The sequence below is a fragment of the Vulpes lagopus genome, chromosome 7 (genome assembly GCF_018345385.1).
Source record: "Vulpes lagopus strain Blue_001 chromosome 7, ASM1834538v1, whole genome shotgun sequence".
NCBI classification, from domain to species: domain Eukaryota; kingdom Metazoa; phylum Chordata; class Mammalia; order Carnivora; family Canidae; genus Vulpes; species Vulpes lagopus.
The window spans coordinates 68575742-68600290 of NC_054830.1; the positions used below are offsets into that span (position 1 = coordinate 68575742).

General features: G+C 37.9%; 1 protein-coding gene across 3 annotated transcripts in view; it reads left to right on the forward strand.

Moving 5' to 3' along the window:
• The window catches only part of TMEM245 (transmembrane protein 245), a 102619-nt gene that overhangs the window by 39447 nt on the left and 38623 nt on the right, over positions 1-24549 (forward strand). For all 3 annotated transcript variants that reach the window (XM_041762631.1, XM_041762632.1, XM_041762634.1), the window contains 5 exons: positions 2253-2357; positions 6664-6746; positions 13351-13441; positions 20381-20479; positions 22800-22931. In XM_041762631.1, coding sequence (XP_041618565.1) covers positions 2253-2357; positions 6664-6746; positions 13351-13441; positions 20381-20479; positions 22800-22931 — 510 coding nt within the window. The remainder of the gene's footprint in view (positions 1-2252; positions 2358-6663; positions 6747-13350; positions 13442-20380; positions 20480-22799; positions 22932-24549) is intronic.

The following is a 24549-nucleotide window of genomic DNA, read 5'->3' on the forward strand; positions in this document are numbered from 1 at the left end:
AGCGCTAACCCGCTGAACCACCCGGGCTGCCCTTTTTTGATTTTTTAAAGAAAATCTCTCTTTATTCTTTGATAAGTCTTTCCCTTTCTTTCCCAGTGTTCTCTCTCTCTCTTTACCTGTCTCCCTTTTTGTTCTGTATTTTTACCTTACTTTAGCTAGCCATAATGTGAATAGATTCCCCCTCTCCACCTTTTTTAGTTGATGTACTGAGCATCTTAAATGGTTTTATTTATTTTAAACTTTGAATGAAACATCTAACCCTCACTGTTACCCTTGAAAATAAATTTTTATTTTAGGTAATTGTTAGTGTGGATTTTCCCCAATCCTTAGGTATTTTATTTGGCTTCTGATAGAAAAATTCTACCCTGATTTAAAAACAAAGTTTGGTTTTGTCATGTTAATATACCTAATGTGTTGTTAATTCCATGTTTTATATGTGAGAAATACCCAGACTTACATTTAGATATACTTTATAAATCATGTTTACATTAAAAAATGTATTTCAGAATAGACATTTTTTTTAAACAATAGGGGCTTCCAAGTTATTTTTGGAAATTGTTAATTTGTGAATACAAATCTGTTCTTAATTCTGAAATTATTTATGTTTGTCTGTTTATATATATATTTGAGCTTTTACCATGCGTCATGCACTGTCAGGCTTGGGAACTACATACAAAGAGGAACAATACAACACTAGCTCTTTCCTCGGGACACTGTCTCAAGAACCATGTGCAGAGCTGGTTTCTGATTGTAAAACTTTTCAGTTTCATTGATTTTAAAATGTACATTCAAAATATGACATCTGACCTTCCATATCTTAGAAACTTGTTACTACTTTATTTTAATCTCTGCATTGTCTCTGATGCTTTGGTAGCATGCACTGAAAATTAACTCTTCTGTTTGAAGCTGTAATTGTCAAGAGAAAAGATGAACTTTTTAATCTTTGGGTTCACTGCAGCACTGCTCTCTTAGTAACAGTTATCTTTCATAAAAGATAAAGGGATGCAAGCTTATAGCATGGAATGGGAAATAAATGTTTTAGAAGTCATGTTTTGTTTTTAACCACCATTCTTTGCTCTTGTATGTTTTAACTCACTGGAGAGCATAATTCAGATATAAATTAAGACTAACCTATTCAGCAATGCTGTAGTTTATGTAGGGGTTGAGGGGTGCAGTATGGTGTTTCTATTTGATTTTATTTTTGAAATGTTAAATGGTAGCTTTGTATGGCAGGAATTTTAGAAATCTGTCAGAATTATTACAAATTCTGAAAACAAAAATTCTTTTTAAATGTACGATTATTTGTGGTTGTGAGAGATGAGAGAAGTTATACTCAAAATGGAATGTTTTTCTAGGGAGTATTCAGGGAGAACATAATTATAATTATTGATTAAGGAATAAGCATTACGGTAATGTTTATTCTTTATTTACAGTCAATTTGTCCTAAAGCTTATGTTTTAAACAGAATGGAAATTTCAAATGGAATATCCTATTTCAAAAAGTATTTTGTTATGAAATATTTCAAATATAAAAAAGATGTAAAGAATATCAGTGAAACTGTCCTCCAGCTTAATAAAGCGTTACTGTATAATTAAAGCCCATTTTATATGCCTCCTGATTTAGCATCTACCTCCTCACCTCCCCCCGCCTCCAGGGTAATATTCTGAAATTGATACTTATCATTACCTTAATATTAGATTTTTTATTATTACTGTTTTTATAACCTTAATGGCATCAAAGGGAAAACCATATTTTGAATGTAATTCCTATTTTAATTTGTTCCTATTTTGCCTACATAATTTAGGGTATACCTCTTTTGTGAGAGTCATACTTTTTCTAAAACCATCTATATTTGCTAATTGACAGCAAAATTTCATGAGATTTGAGGTCAGCTAATGTATTATCATTATTTTTCATTTAAATATTTTATTTCATTTAGAATATTTACCAGATTGTAAATTACAATTTGAAATGTAAATATACCACTGTATAGGAATTCAAAGGTAAATATAAATTATGTTCAAATTGACTACCTTTACTTAGAATAATAATAAACTCTTTGTATAACAACAGTAATTAATGCTATTAGTTAATTTTCTGAAGTTGCTTACAGCTTTCACTGCTTTAATCATTATGCCATAGTTTGATTTGCAATGCTGAATATCCTATTTTGTCTTGATATTTGAATATGTATGCATTTTTATTAAGTTGTGCTTGAAAGATAAGTAATTCTCTTTTTCGTTTCTGTGCAGATGATCATCTGGTTGGAGAAGATGTTAGACAAAATAATAAGCATTTTCATCATATTTTTGTTAGTGATAGGAACCCTTCTTTTAGCCCTACTCCTGACTGCAAAGGTAGAGTATAACAATTATTATTGCCATTAAAAAACTCTTGTTAGAATTGTATATGCAGGGGTGCTGCATGACTCAGTCAGTTAAAGCCTTTGACTCTTGGTATGAGCTCAGGTCTTGATCTCAGGGTTGTAAATTTCAAGCCCTGCGTTGGGCTCCATATTGGGCATGAAGACTACTTAATAAAGAATTATAGTATGTATAAGAAGCTGGCAGAAGCTGCCAGGGAAAACCCTTGTTATATATAACGATTAAATTATTTATGATTTTTACATTATGAGTTTTGCCATGAATTTGCCTACTTTATATTTTCTTATGTGCATTTCAATTTTGTTACCAAAATGCTCAGATATGATGGCAGATGAAGAAATTGAGATAGTGAAGAATAAGTGACTTCTTTGAATGGGAGAACTATTTTGGTGAAAATGACCATTCAGTTCTACTTGTGTAGGTGAAAAATTTCAGGATCATCCTTGACTTCATTCTTTCCTTTTGTATCCCCTTCGTCAAAAAATCCTTTTTGGCTTCATCTTGGGGTAATACCAGGGCAAGGATGTCATAATTCCTTTCCACTGAAAACAAGATCAAAACAGTATAAAATTATTAAAAACCCTCTGACACTTGAGTGGCTCAGTCTGTTAAGTGTCTGATGGTTCAGATCATGATCCTAAGATCCGGAGACTAACCCCCGTGTTGGGCTCCCCACAGAGCAGGTAGTCTGCTTCTCCTTCTCCCTCTGTCCCTCCTCTTGCTTGCATGCATAAATCAATTAATCAATCTTCAAAAAAGTTACTAAAATACATATCAGGGCATTGGAAAACCATCAGGCAATGATTTGAGGAGTATTTGCTCATTAAAAACTGTTACTGTATCTGGTAAAACAGGTAGTTTGTGGCTTTCTTGCTTGGAGTTTTTCTCATCCCTCATTGGGTTGGCAGCAGAAACCTGCAGCTTTTCCTGTGGGAGGTGGTAGACTTGGTTTGGGGCTGACAGGAGAGCAGCTGTAAATTAAAGGGGTGATTCTGGAAGCAAGAGAGCCATGGATGGCTTAATAATAAGATTAACAAACCATATATCCTAAATTGATATACGGGAGCCTGCAAGGAGCCCTGTGAACATTGAAAACCTGGGAGGATTTGCAAATTGTGCCTTTGATTGCATTTCTCAACTCTTCTACACATCTTAGGCTGCAGAGGATGAAGATTCCTATTATGAAGTATCTGAGCATGATTTCTGCCAAAATCATTTGCTAACCACTAAGGTATACAGGTTCAAGGGAAGGCTTTAGGCCTTAAAAAAATAATAATAAAAAACACTCAGCAGAAACATCAGTGACAGGGAAGGCAGATTTTGTAGCTTGACTACAGATAAGTTAATTGCTTACTGAAGCAAACAGCAGCTCTCAGAAGAACAAAACAAAATCCAGAGTTGTTAGAACACATTTCTAAATGTGGAATTATTAACCAGAAATTATTAGACACAAACAGCAAAGTGTGACTTGGAGGGGGGCGGGGGAAAGCAGCTAAAGAAGTGGATATTTAAGTAGCCAAGATGTTGGATTTAGCAGCTATTATAAATATATTTAAAAAACTTAAAGGAAAGTATGCTAATAACGTGTAAACAAATGGAGGTGCTCAACATAGAAATGGAGACTATAAAACAGAAACAAATAGAAATCCTAGAGCTGAAAAGAGCAATAACAAATGAAAAATTTACTAGACAGGCTCTACAGCAGATTTGACATCCAGAAAATAAAATGAATGAATTTGAAGAAAGATCAGTAGAAAATGTCCAATTTGATGAACAAAATAGTTTTTTAAATGGTGTATGAGGAGAGACTCAAACATTTGTAGGACAATATCAAAGATTCTAGTAGACATGGAATTGGTATCCCAGAAAAATGAAAGGAGAAAGAGAAGACTAGAAAAAATATTTGAAGAAATAATGGTCAAAAATGTATGAAGTTTGATGAAAAACATTAAAATAGCCAAGAAGCTCAACAAATGCTGAGTGGAATAAATCTATACAAAACAAAAGCGTACCTAGACACTCATCATAGTCAAACTAGTAAAAGCCAAAGAAAGAAAAAAAATCTTGAAGGCAGCAAGAGAAAAATTACACATCACACATAGGAGAACAACAAAATAAATAATGACTGACTTCTCATAATAAACAGTGAGTATCACAAGACATTGGAATGATATATTCAGTCTTGGGGGGATAAAAAAACTGGGCAACCATGAATTTTATAAACAGTGAAACTATAAAAGTAAATCCAAAATAAAAGTATTTCTAGATAACCAAAACTGAGAATTTGTGAATAGCAGACCCACACTATAAGGAATGCTAAAGGAATTCCTTCAGACTGAGAAGTGACTCCAGAATTAACTTTATCCAAAGGGAGGAGTGAAGAGCACTTGGTAAATATGTAGGTATATATAAAAATTATTTTCCCCCTTTTTCAATTTATTTAAACAACAATTATTTAAAGAAAAGTTGTAACACTGTATTGTAGAATTTATAATATACAGGGATGAAACTATATGCATAACCATAGCACAAAGAAGACTGGGAAACAATTAGAGTGGTATGAAGTTCTTATAGATATTTTATTGGAAGTCACCATTAACTTGAGGTGGTCTGTGACAAATTAAAGATGTGGTAATCAGGATGCCTGGGTGGCTCAGCAGTTGAGCATCTGCCTTTGACTCAGGGCGTGATCCTGGGGTCCAAGGATCGAGTCCCACATCGGCCTCCCTGCATGCAGCCTGCTTCTCCCTCTGCCTGTGTGAGTCCCACATCGGTCTCCCTGCATGGAGCCTGCTTCTCCCTCTGCCTGTGTCTCTGCCTCTCTCTCTGTGTCTCTCATGAATAAATAAATAAAATCTTAAAAAAAAAAAAAAAGATGTGGTAAAATTAAGATGAATAGCAACCACTAACAAATTTTAAGAGGCAATTAAATGGTATACTAAAAAAAAATAGTTGCTTAACACAAAGAATAACAATAGGGATGAGGCAGAAAGTAAATCACAAAATGGCAAATCTAAATCCAGTTGTATCAATGCATATATTAAATGGGAGGCAATTAAATCATCAAGTGGCAGAGATTTTTCAGACTGGGTATAAAACAGGAAGTTCTGGCTAATTGGTATCTATAAGTTATTTAACCTTTAAATTCAAAGCGATAGAAAGGTTGATAGTAAGAGGATGAAAAAAGATACACCACACAAACTGTAAACATAAGAGTTGTAGAGTGATTATATTAATATTAGACAATGTAGTTACTGAAGACAAGAAATGTGGGCTTTTCATTATGATAAAGGAGGTGATTCTGTAGTATGATATGGCAGTTTTAAATGAGTATGTTAACAGTAGAGCTCTAAAATATGTAAAGCAAAATATTCCAAATTAAAAGGAGAAATAGATAAACCAGTGATTGTAGTTAGGGATTCAGTAATACTCGTCTTGCAATAATTGAGAGAATAAGTAGATAGAAAATTAGTAAGAATATAGAAGTCTTGAAAAACACTATCAACCAATGTGAAATGACAACAGGAGAATCATGTTCTTTCGAGTAAACATGGAACGCACCAGGATAAATGATATGCTCAGTGTGCCTAATTTAAAAATAGTAAAATTCAGAGAATGTTCTCTGAAACTGACTTGTTTCTTTTTATCCCTCTCCTGTTTTAAAAAATTAATTAGCTAATTAATTTTAGAGGGGGAGAGAGAGAATCTGAAGCCGACTCCATGCTGAGTGGGGAGCCTGACTTGGGGCTCAGTCTCAGCCCTGAGATCACTGAAATCAGTAGTCGGGCAGTTAACTGAGCCATCCATGCATCCCTATTCCCCTCATTTTGTTGGTAAATTCTGAGATGCAGTTTCAGCTGGCTTTTTTTTTTTTAACTCAGAAACCTTATTGAATTCCTTATTTTCTTGTGTCTCACACTGCATCATAGTTCTTTAAGCTTATGCAGTGTTGATATTGGTTACTTATACTGCAGACACGTGTGTGTGTGAACTGAATGTGCTTGTCTTGTGTATAAGTATTTAGATGTATCTTTTTATATAATTTTTCCTGAAGTTGTTGAGCTTCTTGAAGTCAGGGAGCTATTGTGTACTTTCTGTTTTCCATAGTGAGTGTCATAGGGCATTATGTATAATAGCTGTTCAGTACAGGTTTCTAAATTAATTGAAACTAAGATGTGTAATTATTTGTTTCTAAAAGCATTGTTCCAATAGTAGTGTAAAAATGTTAAATTTGGCTCATTTTTTATTGAGATTCTTTTCTCTCCTATCCATAATACAGGTACATCAAGAAAGTGTACACATGATTGAAGTCACAAGCAATTTGATAAATGAGACTCTAGCAAATCACCCTGAGTGGGCAAAGTAAGAATATTATTTTGGCAAAAATAGAAATGGATGTCCTAGGTTCATGATGTATTTGGATGAAATTGATCTTCACTGATGCAGCTACTTTGGAAGAGAAAAGCTTTGATGACTGTTGTCATTGCTGTATAAGAATGGCATGTATTGGGGGATGAGGGAGAGGGAAGTACCTAAGATTTTGGGAACAGTTTATGGTAAATGTCTTTATATTTGAATTGAGATTTACAGTTTATAATATGTTTATGGTTTGGAAAGCATTTTCAGCTGTGTCCTGTGTTCCTCACAGTGACTGAGGAGGTTGAAGAGACTGTTCTCATTTCACAGATGAGGAATCAGGATCAAAGGTTAAGCAAATTGAGATAATCCCCCAGTGGTAAGGTCAGCGGTTTTTCCACATCGTGTCATTTTAAAGATTTATTTATTTTAGAGAGCGTGACTGGGAGGAGGGGCAGAGGGATAGGGAGAGAATCCCGAGCAGACCCACAGTGGAGTGCAGACCCGGATGGAGGGCTTGATCTTGCTACCCTGAGATCATGACCTGAGCTGAAACCAAGAGTCCGATGCTTAATGGACTGAGCCACCCAGATGCCCTCACATTGTATTGTATTGTATAGGCAGGGTTGGCAGTCTGTGGCTCAAGGCCAAATCCAGCCACGTGTTTCTGTAAAGTTTAATTAAAACAAACCCATAGCCATTCATTTACCTAGTGTCTATGGCTGTTTTGGGGCTGCAAGAAAAGGTAGAATGGAGTAGTTATAATACAGGTTTTATGTCCCCAGTAGCCTAAAATATTTACTCTCTGGCCCTTTACGGAAGAAATCTGCCAACCTCTGCCTTACAGGACTCTCTCTCTCTTTAAAAATATTTTATTTAGGGATCCCTGGGTGGCGCAGCGGTTTGGCGCCTGCCTTTGGCCCAGGGCGCGATCCTGGAGACCCGGGATCGAATCCCACGTCAGGCTCCCGGTGTATGGAGCCTGCTTCTCCCTCTGCCTATGTCTCTGCCTCTCTCTCTCTCTCTGTGTGACTATCATAAATAAATAAAAATTAAAAAAAAATATTTTATTTATTTATTTGAGAGAGAGAGAGAGCACAAGCAGGGGGAGTGGCAGAGGGAGAGGGAGAAGCAGGTTTCCCGCTGGACAGGGAGCCCGACTTTGGGACTCCATCCAGGACCCTGGGATCATGACCTGAGCTGAAAGCAGATGCTGAACTGACTGAGCCACCCAGGTGTTTCTTAGAGGATGGTTTTGTGTACTTGCTTAATTGGCTTTTGTGAGAGATTTTATGTCACTGTATTGAATTTGATGATAAATGTATGGCCTCTTTTTTTTTTTTCTTTTTTTTTACTGACTCCAGGATAGGCACTAATTTAAATTTAAGTAGGAAATATCCTGCCAATTTTAAGGCTGTAAATTGAGATGTAGCTTAATTTTCTCCTTTCAACTGACTTTATTCCTTTATGTAAAACCTGCTTGGACATTTCTTGAATTTGGTTAGAATCATATTTGAGGGGATCCCTGGGTGGCTCAGCAGTTTGGCACCTGCCTTTGGCCCGGGGTGCAATCCGGGAGTCCCAGGATCAAGTCCCGCGTCGGACTCCCAGCATGGAGCCTGCTTCTCCCTCTGACTGTGTCTCTGCCTCTCTCTCTCTCTCTCTCTGTCTATCATAAATAAATAAATAAATCTTAAATAAAAAAGAATCATACTTGAATATCCTTAAAAGGATGTCTTTCACAATATATTTCTCTGCATTTATCTCCTGTTATCTACAGCATACTCAAAGTGTTTTTGTCCTTAGTGTTTCTGGTTAGTTACAAATTGTATGTCTGTACAAAGGAATGATACTTAGGATTAAATAAAAATGAACTGTATATGTAGCAGCATGGATGAATCTCAAAATAGTTATAGTGAAAGAAGTCAGACAAAAAACATCATACAATGTGATTCCATTTATGCTAAGTTCTAGGAAATGCAAACTAATCTATAGTGACAGAAGGATCAGTGGTTGTCTGTGGGTAGGAGTGGACTCTGGGAAAGGAGTACATAGAGGCACAAGAAAACTCTTGAGAGTGATAGATAATGTTCATTATCTTGATTAAAGATAGAAGAAGAGAAGTGGCATAAACAGACTCATTCTAGAATAATGTTTCCCTCTGTACTGTGGAGAAAACATGACAGGGTACAAGATTTGAGCCTTTTAGACCAGTTAAAATTTGGAGTAAACCAGATGAGAGATGATGAAGCCCTTAATTATGGACAGTTGTGGAAATGAACAGGATGGACAGATTTATAAGACCTTAAGGTGGGTGGTTGGTGGTTAATGGGATATAGTTAGAAAAAATCTAGCATTGTGTTTCTGGCTTTGGAATTTAGAAGATGATGGTAGATTCACCAGCATGGTAAATAGAGGAGCAGATACGGTGGGAAAAATAATTCACTTTTTTACTGGTTGAGTTTGAAGTGCTGATGATAAGTGTAAGCATCCAGTAGGCCATTGGCTATGTTGGTGTGTAGTTCAGGAGAGAGATCCGGCTTGAAGTTAAGATTGGCAGCCTTGATATCTCAGTGGCCCCCCTTCTTCAGTGGTTATTCTTCTGTAGTGGAAACAAGTCTAGAGCCCCTCTGTACTGGTTTTCAATTGCAATAAGACTATCTCTGCTACTGTATTGAAGGCACATATAATCTGTGGAGCTCCAGATCAGAGTAGTTTAGAAAGTTGCTTGTTGGGGCGCCTGGGTGGCTCCATCAGTTAAGTGTCCACCTTTAGCTCAGGTAATGATCTCAGGGTCCTGGGATCGAGTCCCATGTTGGGCTCCCTGCTCAGTGGGGAGTCTGCTTCCTCTCTCTCCCTGTGCCCCTCCCCCTGCTGTTCTCTCTCTCTCTCTTTCTGTCAAATAAATAAAATATTAAGAAATAATAAAAAATACTTGTTTTCATTTTTAAATTTATTATTATTATTATTATTTATTTATGATAGTCACAGAGAGAGAGAGAGAGAGAGAGGCAGAGACATAGGCAGAGGGAGAAGCAGGCTCCATGCACCGGGAGCCCGATGTGGGACTTGATCCCGGGTCTCCAGGATCGCGCCCTGGGCCAAAGGCAGGCGCCGAACCGCTGCGCCACCCAGGGATCCCTGTTTTCATTTTTAAAATTTGAAATACTTCTAGATTCACAGGGCCTGGCAAAGAAAGAGTCCATGGGGAGGTCCCATGGACTCTTCATGCCACCTCCTCTAATGTCATCTTGCATAACTATAATACAATAACAAAACTAGGAAATGGACATTTGTGTGTATGTGTGTGTGTGTTTGCGGTTTTATCATATGTGTAGCTTCCTGTAAGCTATCAAGACCATCAAGATACAGAGCTCTTCCATAACCACAGGCTTCCTCATGCCGGCCCTTTTTAGCCAGACCTACAGCATAATTCTCTTGAAATTCATTGAAGATGTTGTATGTATTGCTAGTGTGTTCCCTTTTATCACTGTGTAATATTCCATATAGGAAGGTTTCTTTTCTCTTTTTAAGATTTATTTTATTTAAACACATGTGAGCTGGGGGAGAGGCAGAGGGAGAGAGAGAGAATCCCAAGCACACTCTGTGCTGAGCAGGACCCCAACTTGGGGTTTAATCTCAAAACCCTGAGATCATGACCTGAGCTGAAACCAAGAGTTAGATGCCCAACTGACTGAGCCAGGTGTCCCATGTATGAAGATTTTTTTTTAAGTTTTTTTTTTTTTAAAGATGTATTTATTTATTTATTCATGATAGACAGAATGAGAGAGAGAGAGAGAGAGAGGCAGAGACACAGGAGGAGGGAGAAGCAGGCTCCATGCCAGGAGCCCGATGCGGTACTCCATCCCGGGACTCCAGGATTGCGCCCTGGGCCAAAGACAGGTGCCAAACCACTGAGCCACCCAGGGATCCCCTGTATGAAGGTTTTTAAAAGCTGTTTAGACTTTGATGATTTGTGAAAAGTCTGATTCTTTTGTAGCAGATTAATGGAGGTGGATATGAATACTAATGGCTCTTGAAGTCTGAGTACTCAGTGGATTCCTGTCCTGAAGATGGCAGTTGACTTTGTGGAAAATTCACGTGTGTATACCTAATGGAGGAGAAAGAGTTAAGAATGGGTCAGGGTTTCCTGGGTGGTTCTGTCGGTTAAGTGACCAACTCTTGGTTTACACTCAGGTCATGATCTCCAGGTCCTGAGGTCAAGCCCAGTGAATGGGGAGTCTGCTCTTCTCCCACTTCATCTCCCTCTGCCCCTGCCCCTGTTCAGAAGCGCACATAAACATACTTTTTCTCTCAAATAAATAAATATATCATTGAAAAGAAAAAATTGATCAGGTACACTTTCTTCCAATGTAGTGCACATTTTTACACCCTGAGTAAGTACCTCGACTTCCCATGAGTGTGTTTGGTGACAAAGACAGGACAGGGTCATCTTTACAGAGCTTCATAGAAAATAAAGTTGAAGGTGGAGCACATCTTAATTCTTGCCTCGGATGGTTCTGTTCACTTGGAGTCCATTTCCTACTTTCTGTTAACTAGTCTCAAGCCTGTTGATTCTCATGACCCTCATTAGGAGATGGCATTAAAATGATACTGAATGTGACTTCCCCCTTCCATTACTTGGGAGGAATCCAGGCTAAGCTAAGTTGTTTTTAATTGGTTTTTTCTCTTTGTAGGTCATATCTTGATACAGATTAACCAGGAAGATTGGGGTAGTCCGGGTCAGTTTGTAGGAACTTGATTTCTCCTGAGGGATCCTTCTTAGGGTACAAGAGTTATTGAATGGCTTTGATTGGTATAAGATCAAGGCACATCCACCTTGTCTCAGCCAAGGTTGCTCAGGTGTTTTTGGCCCTTTGTCTCCTGGAGGGCACTCATGTGATCTGGACAGAGCCAAGATCTTTGACTTGGCCTCAAGACAGCTCTTCCTATCTGTGGCTCTTAGGACACCTGTGTGAATATGTTGGCAAAGTGTTTTCACAGTAGCCAGCAAGAATTTATCAGGCCTAATAGACACTTGTTAGTCATTAAAGATCTATTCAAATATTAATATGAATCCCCATACTTTAACACTAGAGGTTATAATTTTCCCCATAAAATGTCATGCCAGAAAACTGAAAATATTCAGCAGTTCCTTCAAAGCACTGATGAACCTCTGAATACTAGAGTAATTTAAGAGCTACTTAATTTCTCCCAAATCCCATCTCTATTTAAAGATCTCAATTTCCTGTTCACATTTTCATAGTTAGATAATTACATTTATAATCAGCTCTAAAGTTTTGTCTTCACTTGTTGAGAAATATTTGAGAATTTGCCAAAAGTTTCAGGAATATTTTATTTGGAGTGTAGGAAGAACTGGTTAATATTAAAGATTAAAACCATTACTAATTGGACATTTCACTTTCTAATGCATCCAAGTGCCTTTTTCTCTGGTTACAGACAAATGCTTTCCTAGGCATCACTTTTGAGGCTGTCAGAGGCAGTTGGCTTTTTCTCTTTATGACCATGTGTCTCTCTCTGTCCCTCTCGCACACACACACAAGCAAATTATCACTTCTGATTTATTATATAAATTACTACAAGTATATAAAATTTCTGTAAATTGAGTATGTTGCACATTTGACCTGACTATTGGATTCTTTCTCGTAAGCCAGCTTTGTAGCGTGTGTCATATTTAGGCCTCAGGAAAGTATTTAGTTACTGCTTGCCTTGATCTTTGGTCATCACTCATGGATAGTTGAAATCAGGACTATTAAATTGGTGAATGTCAACATCTCCAGTGTACAAAACTTGGGGCATATGTGTGTTACTGATTAAGGCAGGTGATACAGCCTGTGTAGTTAACAGGATTGCGGGGAGGGAGGCCGTCTCTCATGGTGCAAAAAGTGAAGCTTGTAGATGCAGCTCCTTGTATAGCTGAAACTTGGCTCAGGAGTTCCTCACATCTTAAAGAAAAAGATCTTCAGTGGGTAAAAAATAGAAAACAATGATTCACCCTCTTAATTTTCCTTGTTTTCTTTCTCAGTTCTTTGCTTAGTTTCTTAGATCAGCGGTTCTCAAATTTCAGCATGTATCAGAATCACTTTCAGAGCTTGTTAGCCCCAACCCAGTTTCTTTTTTAGTAGGTCTGGACCTGGGCCCAAGAATTTGCATGACTAACAGGTTTCCAGGCAGTTATGATGCTGTTGGTTCATGGACCATACTTTGAGAACCATTGTCCCAGATACTGACTATCCTAGTGACCCAGAACCACTTCTACTGGTGCTAAGGCAATGACCCAGGACATGTATGGACAGAGAAACCAGGCAGAGCAGAATGAAAGGGAGGTTGTGGGGGAAGTGGGTCTAAAAGTTACGGAAAGCTTGAAGGGAATCTCGAATAGTAGAATTAAGTGTTTAGGCTTGAAGTCAAGGACTCCTGCATGTGATTCATTTGTATCCATGTGTGATGACTGATCAATAATTTGTCAGTTACTGATTGTTTTAAATACATGGAATTTAAATACATCTAAGAGTTATTGATACAGTACATTAAAAATGTACTAGTTTTAATTTTTTCTTTCTTTTTTTTTTTTTTTAATTTAAATTAGTTGGCTTCCTGAGGCTCAAGTAGTCCAAAGAGCCCTCAATTCTGCAGCTAACAACGTATACCAGTATGGAAGAGAATGGATAACTCACAAGGTAAGGGAAGAGCCTCTCTTTGTGGTTTTTTCTTTGCAGGGTTGTCATTGGTAGGGGCTTCCTGCTTTGATGAAGTATAAATGGAGATTCTCTTTAGAACAGTTTCTGTTTTGTTTTTTTTTTTAAGATTTTATTTATTTATTTATTTATTTATTCATGAGAGACACACACAGAGAGAGAGAGGCAGAGACACAGGCAGAGGGAAAAGCAGGCTCCATGCAGGGAGCCCGACGTGGGACTCAATCCCGGGTCTCCAGGATCACACCCTGGGCCGAAGGCAGGCGCTAAACCGCTGAGCCACCCGGGCTGTCCCAGTTTCTGTTTTTGAAATAGGCTTAAGTCTACAAGTCAACAAGAAATATACAAGGAAATTAAACTTTCTGAATGATTGTATTCAGTAGTGCTGGTAGCCTGACCAGAGAGATTGGTCCTTTACTGTTTGTTCATGGTTAAGTATTCATTATTTGTGCATTGGTACAGAATGATCATTAAGATTGGGTGGTCAAATAAGACTTTATGGAGGAAAAAAAGTTACTAGCAAATATTAAATGTTATCTGCTGGTGACTGTGCTTGGCAGTTTCTGGTTTGTTTCATTTAATTTTTCCAAGAAACCTATAGTAGTCTGAATTATTTTGCCTGCTTTACAGAGGAAGAAACAGGCTTAGCAAGGCTAAGTAAATTTCCAGTGGTCATGTAGTAAATTGCAGAGCTTGGTTTCAAACTGAAGAGTAATTCTAAATTATTTGTTCTTTCTACTGTAGTATGCTAGAAATACATGCCCAGAATTGGCTTAGGTGCTTTAATGTGTCACTCATCGAGATAAATTGTGAAGGAATGATAGGTTTTAGATGACTGAAGAGAAGGAAGTGTGTATTTTAAGGGGTGATTATGTGAGCCAAGATAAGGATGCAGGAGTATGCTTGAGAACACCTTGTCTGAAGCTTTGTGGAGGGGGGTGAAGGATAGAAGAAAAGACACAGTGCAGGTGAGAGTCAGCCTCCATGATACTGATTTGGGGTACCCCCTCTCCCCAGTATTACCTGTGGAAAAGAAGGTTATTTGGAGTTATAATATAGTGAAGTAATAGGAAACATCTAGGGATTGACAAGATTTGTTGCCCATAAAAAAAAAAGTATCATGTGATTCCTTGCTCAAAATTCAGAAAATAAAATCTCAAAAAAAGTTATCTTGAAAATTATGCATTCATATAGTAATCGAATGTAAGGATGGAATTTTTATCGAGTAAAAAATAAAGAGAAATGGGATGCCTGGGTGGCTCAGCGGTTGGGCATCTGCCTTTGGCTTCCTGCAGGGAGCCTGCTTCTCCCCCTGTGTCTCTGCCTCTCTGTCTCTGTCTCTCTCTGTCTCTCCTGAATACATAAATAAAATCTTAAAAAAAAAAAGTTCAGAGAAAGACCTATGTAACTGATTTTCTTGAGTCCATACCAGGTAACCTATTCAAACGTCACATGGAAATCTTTAAAAAATATTTGCTGAGTAAGTAAAATATAAGTTTATGGGTATTGATCTCTTAACTATCAGAGAAGAAGATCCAGCCATTGCAGAAGCCTTTAGACCACTAGAACTATGTTGTATGATTTACTCTGCTGAAAGCGTGGAATTTAGTTCTTTGGTTTATCTGTTTGAGTTCTGGAATTCTTACCTATTTGGGAAGAGTTGGAGAACTGTGCTTTAGATTTTAGGGAAATGAATTTCAAGTTATTTAGAGAAAAGATAGATCTGAAACCTTTTGCTCAAGACTCGAAAAGGGAAGACAGTTGAAGAGAGATGGGTATTGCTAACAAAAGCCATTAACATAGTCATTAGCCTGATTTGGAAGACACGGGGAAAATATCTAAAACCAACCATTGAATGTTCATTGACTGATGAATGGGTAAGTAAAATGTGGTATATCTATATAATGGAATATTATTTGGCCAAAGAAAGGAAGGAAGCACTGATACATTCTGCAACGTGCATGAATCTTGAAAACACTATGCTAAGTGAAAGAAGCTGCAGACCACATACATATGATGCCATTTATATGAAATGTCCAGAAGAAATATATCTATAAAGACAGAGAGTAGAGTAGTGGTTTCCGGTGGGGGGAAGTGGGGGGGGGGGGCGGTGAGGAATGGAGAGAAATGAGAGACTGATTGCTGTGAGTATGGAGTTTCTTTTTGGGGTAATGAAAATGTTCCAAAATTGATTGTGGTGATGGTTACATAACTCTGAATATGTTAAAAGAAACCCTTGAATTATATGCATAAGTGGGTAAGATGTATGAATTATCTCAATAAAGTTGTTTTGGAAAAAGAACCATTGAAATTGTAGAGGTAGCTTTTCTAATCTTATCCAGCTATAAAAAAATCATATAAAAATTACGTCCTAAGGAGACTGAATTGTAGAAAGGGTTGAAGCCTGAGGAAAAGGTCACATTCAGGAAAAGAAGAGTTTTTTAGGGTGTGTTTAGGTATGAACAGAGAAGGTTCCTGTCTACCTGCCCCAGCCTACCTTGTCAGCTTTATTTCCTGTATCCTCCATGCATTATTTGGTTTCTACCCAGATCTGCTAGTTTGCTGTGTTCTCAAATCCAGTGTACTTTCTTCATTCAATATCCTTGCTTGAGCTTACCTTTCTGCTTGATATGTTATTTCCAAAATTTGTATCTGGAGATGCTGCCCTGAAACAGCAAGAGAGTAAGTTGTGAATGTGTTTTGAATGTCTCTTCTCCCATGACTAGAATAAAGAAAGTGACAGCCAGTCCATAAATGTGCCAGGCACTGTTGTAAGTGTTAGGGAAAAGCAGTAAATCAGAAAGAGTTACCACCCTGCAGGAGCTTACTCTCGTGAGGAGGCAGACATGAAACAAGTAACCATTGCAAAATGACCTAAAAGTGCTGTGACAAGGTAATATAGAGAGTGATCCAGGGTGATGTATTAACTAGAATGCCAGAGAATGTCTCTGAGAAGGTGATGCTTTCACTAAGACTGGAGGTCTGGGAAAAGAACATTTCAAAATGAGGGTATAGAAAGGAACAAACTTGAAGGAAAGAAAGAAGGCCAGTATGGCTGGAATGAGGGATGTGGTGACAGGACAAGCCATAGGTCCTAACAAGAAGTTGGGATTTTATTTTAGTTACAAAGGTAAACATGGATTTAAAGCAAAAAGGAATATGGCCTGATATAGGATATCAAAAGCTCATTTTGGCTGCTCTGTGGAGCGAAGGGCGGGAATGGGGGAGAGGGCAAGGGGCTGGCTCAGATTATTCTGGTAGTCTAGGGGAGATTGTTGATGACTTGGATGAGGATGGTAGAAATGGGAATTGAGAGAAGAAGTCACATTTGGGGTATAGTTTTGAGGTTGGTTCTTCTAGGAATTACTGTTTATAATTGGATGCGGAGTGAAAGGGAAGGAAGTTTTCGGTTACCCAACTGTAAGGGTAGCTGTGCCACTTCCTGAGATGGAAAGACTTGGAAAGTGATGGGGTCGTGGGAGACTTACAGACAGTCATAATTCTGTTTGGGGTGTGTTAAGTTTGAGATACCTATCAGACCTCTAAGTCAAGATCTCAGAAAAGGCAATTGGACATACATAGCTGGGGTTCTGGGAAGAGATCGGGGCTGTAGGTGGAAATTTGAATATCGTCAGATAGCACCTATCACTCTACCCATCAGTAGAGATGAACAGTATTAATTTGGTAGCGCTGCCATAACAAGGTACCACAGGCTGGGTGTTCATATAACACAAATTTATTTTCTCATGATTCTACAGGCTAGAAGTCCAAGATCAAGGTGTTGGTGGGATTGGTTTCTTTTAAGGCCTCTCTCCTTGGCTTGTAGATGCTTGTGTCTTCTTCACATGCTCATCTCTCTGTGTGTGTCTGTCTCCTAGCCTCTTCTTTTTATGAGGACACCAGTCATACTGGGGTAGGGCCCACCCTGACAACCTCATTTTAACTTGATTACCTCTTTAAATAAAGACTCTATCACCAAATCCAGTCACCTTCTGAGGTCCTGGGGCATTAGGATTTCCACAGATGAATTTAGGAGGGACACAGTTTCTCTCATAACATGGCCTAAGGAGACAATACAGACAGAAGAGGACCAAAGAGGGATTCCTGGAACACTCCAGCTTTTGAAAGTCACCGAAGTGAGCCAGTAGAGAAGACTGAGGAGGAGTAACCTGTGAGGTGGGAAGAACATCCTGTGTGTCCTAGAGGCTGAGAGATGTTTCAAGAAAGAGTCGGTCAGCGGTGGTAAATTCTGTCAAGATTCCAAGCAAAGTGTGAACAGAGAACTGCCCACTGACTCACTATCCCCATTTTATAGATGAGGTTATTCGCCTTATGTTACCCAGCTCCCAAATGGCATTCCGAGTACTCTTAGTGCCTCATTGTCTCTTGTATGCAAGGAGCATCTCATGTACCAACAATGGTGTCTGTGCTTTCTTGTTTCTTCTGAAACTTGGGTAGCAATGACGTGACCATCAGGCTCCATGCTCTCTGGCCCAGTCTTCCTTGTGACTTGCGATAAGTATTGTAATGTCACAGGGTAATGTTTCGGGTTTGTGATGTTCTGCTATGGTTGGCAGCACCACAGATTTGAAATGATGCTGAATTCTGCCTCAATAGTTGTGGTGTTGTAGAGTTATTCACTGTTGTGCGATGATAAAAGGGATGCAGGTTTGAGATAATGCTTTATTGTGGCAAAGGCCACTGTGCAGACAGCTTAGACTGGGGGCTCTTATGATTAAAGGAGGATCTTGGAAACTGAGCGGACAATGACAGAAAGAATTGGTAGTAGGAAGTCTGAGAGTATCTGACATTTGTGATAAAGGACAAATTTAAAGTAATTAAAGGAAATTAAACTGGGGTAATTGTGGCTTTTAGCTATTTTGGGCAGCTTGCTGTATTAGGTGTTCTTTGTTCATAGGTTGTATATGCTGTAGTTGAAAGAGTATTTGATTTTTAATCCTACCTCTACCAGTTCGTTGCCTGACCTTGGGTCTGTCATGGGTCCTTTCTAAATCTGCTTTCTCATCTTGGAAGAACAAAGGTGATAAAAACCTTTTTTCTGCCTAACTCTTGGAGTTGTAAAGATCACATAATGTAGGTGAAAGCCGTTTGGAAATTGTGCAATGCTGTGCAAAGATAAATGCCTTTTATTATATTCACTAATTTGTGTTTGGTTTATGAATAAATAAAATATAGAGGAGAACATTGAGCAGGTGTGTTTGCATCAAATATGTCTAAAAAATGGTTCAGATATCTATAACAGTGCCAAGTGAGCAAAAGGTGTGGATAGTCCAGGCAAAGGAAAATATACATTGAAAAATGGTCACTCTTGTAACTGAAAAAGAAAAGTATAAATAATTGGTTACGATTTTACACCTATTATCTAAAAGTTTATCAGTCCAAAAGTCTTTTTAAAAAGATTTTATTTATTTATCTGACACAGGGAGAGAAAGAAAGAGCACACAAGCTAGGGGAGTAGCAGAGTGAGAGGGAGAAGCAGACTCCCCGCTGAGCAGGGAGCTCAAAGTGGGACTCGATCTCAGGACCCTGGGATCATGACCTGAGCCAAAGGCAGATGCTTAACAAGATGAGCCACCCAGGCGCCCAGTCCATAAGTCTTTAGAAAATTTGGTTTATTTAAACAATGTTGGAAAATATTAATTGATACAATCCCTAAAGAAGACAATTTAGCAATGCATAGCATAGCAAGTACCAAAAAAGTCCCTCTTTCCTTTGATTCTTGTACGTTTATCTTACTATCAGTAAGAAGAAAGTTGTGTTTAAGGACATTCATTGCAGTGTTACTTGTGACATTAAAAATTGGGAACCATCTCTATCCCATGATTGCATAATGATAAAATAATATCAAAACTTAATAAACTGGAATGCCTGACTGACTCATTCAGTAGAGCGTGTGACTCTTGATCTTGGTATTGGGAGTTTGAGCCCCAAGTTGTGTATAGAGATTACTTAAAAATAAAATCTTAAAAAAACCACAAAACTTAATGAATTAATATGGAACAATTAAAAATAAAGATGAAGGTTAGTGATGAAGAACTCTAAATTATATCTATAAAAGACAGAAAGTTACAGAGGATATGGAAAAATGAAAACAGTTGTGATAAGGAAGTGGGACTACAAATTAGTATATATTTAAAAATGTCTTTGGGGCACCTGGGTGGCTTTTTTGATTTCAGCTCAGGTCATGGTCTGGGTTGTGGGAATGAGCCCCACATCAGGCTCTCAGCATAGAGCCTGCTTAAAAAATTATCTTCCTCTTCTGCCTCCTCCCCACTCCCATGCATTCCATAAACAAATAAATACTTTACTGTTATGCTATGTTTTAGTAATAAAACATTGGGTATTATAATGAATAAATTTCCTCAAAGTTGTCTTACTGTACTTGATTCCCATAGACCCTGAAGCCAGTCTCTTTAGTCGTAACTCAGAGACTTGATGTCTTTCAGCAAACTATGGGAAATATGTGTGTGTATAGCTCAGGTCCTAAAATTTTACTTGAAGTTCAGTGGTAATTCTTTACCAGTGGTAAATGTAAATGTAACATGAGATTTATGTGTAATGGATGAGCACTTGGGCCATCTGCAACAGATTCTTCTCTGGGCAAATAAGATTTGCTAAGTCAGTGATCATGGCTTCATATGTACCATTCTCTTACAACTGGAAGTAGCTCTCTTAGAGACCCCCAAAACAGAGGGAAGCAAAACGCCAAGAAAGGCAAGGAAATTGGCCAGGAATATTGAAGAGTATAGCTTAAGGAAAGATGATAAGATGGCCTAGAGGCAATTAAATAGTCTGGAACATTTTAGTTTGATTTGGAACAAATGTAAAGACCCAGCATGAATTAATTTTACTGGATTATTGTCTGACATATTAAACCAGATCATATCTGTATTTTTCCAGCTTCATAAAATTCTGGGAGATAAGGTGAACAATACTGCTATGATTGAAAAGCAAGTACTAGAACTTTGGGACAGATTGTACCATTCTTGGTTTGTAAAGGTAAGTTATTTTATTATAGGATTTCAGTTGTAAATTAAAGTCTTTTTATTTTACAGACTCGTTCACTAGATAGATGTTAATTAGATAGATATTAACATTGGGATATCATTTATTGGAATTTTTAAACTATAAGGTCTTAAACTTCAGGTCACTGAACATTAGATTGATTTGATGGTTCATGTCCATGGTGGAACCCACCAGTCCCCGTGATGTAGTGTTTTTATTCAGTGTTCATCATCTTCAACAGCATCTTATCTTGTTATGTAGAAATGTAATATAAACCACATATACAATGCTAATTTTTCTACTGGCCCCATTAAAAAGATAAAAATAAACAGGTGAAATTAGTTTTAATAATTCACGTATCCCACTATACCCCCATATATTATCATTTCAACATGTAAGCAAGTAGAAAAAAATCTTAATGAGATATTTTAGATCCTTTGTTTTTTTTCTTACAAGACTTGGAAGTCTGATGTATATTTTATACTGATGCCCCATCTCAATTTTTGGTCTAACTCCATTTTTATGTATTTATTTATTTTTAAGATTTTATTTATTTATTCATGAGAGACACACACAGAGAGAGGCAGAGACAAGGCAGAGGGAGAAGCAGGCTCCATGCAGGGAGTCTGATGTGGGACTCGATCCTGGGACCCCAGGATCACACCCTGAGCCAAAGGCAGATGCCTAACCGCTGAGCCACCCAGCCATCCCTGGAAATTTTTATTTTTAATCACCCTCGCCAGCTGCTTTTGCTGATACACTCTCACTTCAGCATTTATGATGGAAAATACTGTCATTTTCCACTAAATATACAAATGCTGGTTTTGAAAGCAGGCGGTTGTGTGGGGCCATGCTGCACACTGGGTTGGCAGGGCCTGTGGGCCTCCAGGACCCGTGCTGTGGAAGATGACTGTCCAGTGGGGAAGGAGGTAGGCAATGGGACAAGTTGGTGGTGATTTTTCACAGGGTTGACCACAAGGAGAGGAGGACCATGTACATACCAACCTCTTAACTTGAGGTGGAAGGGAGGAAAGCTCAGTTTCAGATTTGAATTTGTTGCTTAGTGACCTGTTTTTACTCTTCCCCTGGGATGAATTAAAGGAACAATGTTGGTTTTTGTGGGTTTCAAAGATGGGAGGGAGGTTAGAAATAATTGAGGAATCTCTAGGGAATTATCTGCTGAAGAACTGGTCAGTTGGAAAGGTGGTACCTTTTTCCTCTGCTAACTCTAGGGTTTTGCTTACAAGTAGTTTTTTCTATCCCATACCCCCTTTAAAAAGCTTCATTTTATAGTCTAGGGAGGTCAGTGTTTTGTTTTGTTTTTTTTTCTTTTTTTTGTTTGTTTTGTTTTTGAGGTAGTGTTTTAAAAGCATAGTTTTGTGATACCTGAGTGGCTCAGTCAGTCAAGCGTCTGTCTTCGGCTCAGGTCATGATCTCAGAGTCCTGGGATCAGCCTGCATCAGGGAGAAGCTACTTCTCCCTCTACCTCTGCCCCTCCCCACAGCTCATTCTCTCTCTCTGTCTCAAATGAATAAATAAAATCTTAAAAATAAATAAATAAAAATATAGGTTTGTAATAGATAGGTGTATTGCTTTCTTTACATCTTTAGGACCTAATGTTTCATTGCATAATGAAGAGATATCACTGTGCCATTAGCAAAAGTGTCAAAATGTAAACAAAGTGTTAAAAAACTACTTCTGTTTTTGAATGCTAACCTCACTACTCACTTTGTTTATTCATATCTCTTTCAAATATAATTATTCCTGTATTCTTGTCAGTGTAATTATCTTCCATATAGAAAAGTTAGATTTTCTCCCATTCTTGTTTTTTTTTCATTTCCCCCCACATTTTGTTGAGATATATTTGATAGGTAACATTGTATTAGTTTCAGGTGCACTTTATATTCTTTTCTCTTCATTGCTCTCTTTATCTTGTATGGAAGATTAGGTTGATGAGGAAAGGAGGAAAAAAGCAAAACCCCCCAAATAGGGTAGAGGGGCTGAAAAGAAAAAAAAAAAAGCTGTGTTGGTATATAGTTATATGTATATTGAGGAATAAAGTCTGTTCACAAATGTATTTAGGAAGGGAGCACTTGAGCTAGGCTGACACATGGTATTGAGAAGGTAAACAGGAAAACATATTTCAGGTCTTTAGATGGACTTCTTAGCTGATTTCCTAAAGAATGCAAAATTTCTCACCTTTGAATAGCTACTAAAATACTCAAGTGGACCTAAACCGAAGTGGGGGTAATTTATCCTTTTTATGCTTTGGGCTAAGATGGAAATTTCATGTCTGAACCATTTTATTCCGTAGAACGTAACGCATTCTGGAAGACACAAAGGACACAAGATGCATATAAATCGTCAGAATAGCTGGCTGGGAGACATTCTGGACTGGCAAGATATTGCTTCCTTTGTTCACGAGAACATTGAGACATTTCTCTCGGTAAGAAATAGTATTTTTAGTTAAATTGGACTTAGAAATGAAAATAGAAATGCTAATTTCCAGTTTTCCTTGCACACTAAGAGGCCTTTAGTTACCCTGTTTTTAATGCCAAAACATCTACAATTTTGAGAGTTCTAAATGCACTAGGTGTCTGAACACTGTAGGCCTCTGGAGCAGTCCCCCTGGTGCCACCTCTGTGGTTGGAGAGTAACTGAGAGATGCTGAATCTGGAAGCCTCTCTGCGTGTTGTGGACTCTCAGCTTCTCAGATGCAGGTCTCCCTGTCCCCCTACGCTGACTAGAACATCTCCAAGCTGGACCACTAGGGAGAGGACGGCCATTCTGGAGGATAGAGTCTTTGGCAGATGGAAATACGGTTCCAGTTATGTCAGAGAGACTGGATGTTCTTTGGAGGCTCAGCATGTTATTTTCTGCCCACTCTTCGGCCATGTACCACCCACCTCTCTGCCTCATTTGCTGAAGGTCAAAGGCAGCAAGGAACAGATTGCAGCACTGATGAAATTTTATGACCCCTCTTGGTTCCACAGTGTGTTTTTTAAAGGGTCTTGGCATGTTGCTTTTCACAAGAGATGAGAGGAATTTTCTTATGAATAGACTCATGACTTCCATCACATTAACAAAAGTTGAAGTTTGTAATGCTAGATTTTTTTTTTAAGATTTTATTTTTCAGTAATGTCTCCACCCAAAGTGGGGCTCAAACTGACAACCCCAAGATCAAGAGCTGCATGCTCTATCAACTGAGCCAGCCAGGCACCCCACAATGCTAGATTTTTTTAAATTAGATTTTTATCAAACTAATAGATGACCATAGCAGAGAGTCAAAACTATTTTAAGATATTTTTAGTAAAAAATAACCATGCCCTTGCCTTGTGCTTCTCCACTTCAGTCTCATTTTCCAGAAATAGCTATCAATTCTTTTAGCTTTCTCTGGGTATTTAGCTCTAAATTTCCAAAATAATGTTTATGTATCTTTGCTCGGTTTTGTAGTTTTCAGTATTATATTTTGACTTCCTGATATGGAAGATGATGATAAAGATGTGATTTTGAAGTTTCTCAGTGTTCTTGCAACTCCTTTGGTTCCTTCCCCCATCCCTGCACTCACACTTGCCTTTCCTCCCATTCACCTAATACAGCTATCACAATTTGGAGTTAAATCTAGAGATTAATGCCCTTCAGCTCTAAGACTTTATGGTTTTGATAGTCCCTTCCTTCTGTTTTCTCTAGTCCAGTGGCCATGAAACTTTTTAATCTGAGGATTCCAGGATTTTTGTTTATATGGGTTCTGTTGATTATTATGATATTGGCAGTTAAAACTGAGAGCTTTAAAAATACTTATCAATTCACTAAAAATAACGTTACATATTAACACATTTTTTGCATCTACAAAATAACCATTTTCCAAAACAAAAAATAATTTAGTAGGAAGAGTCTTTCTTTAATGTTTTTCAAAGCTGCTTAGTCTTTAGATTTTCATATCTGCTTCTCCATTCAGTCCACTGGAATACGTTGTTTTGATTGAAGTATACCAGGAAAATCCAGCCTTATACAGATACATAGTTGCAAAAGAGGGGAGTCTTTTAATAGCTTTTTTGGATAAT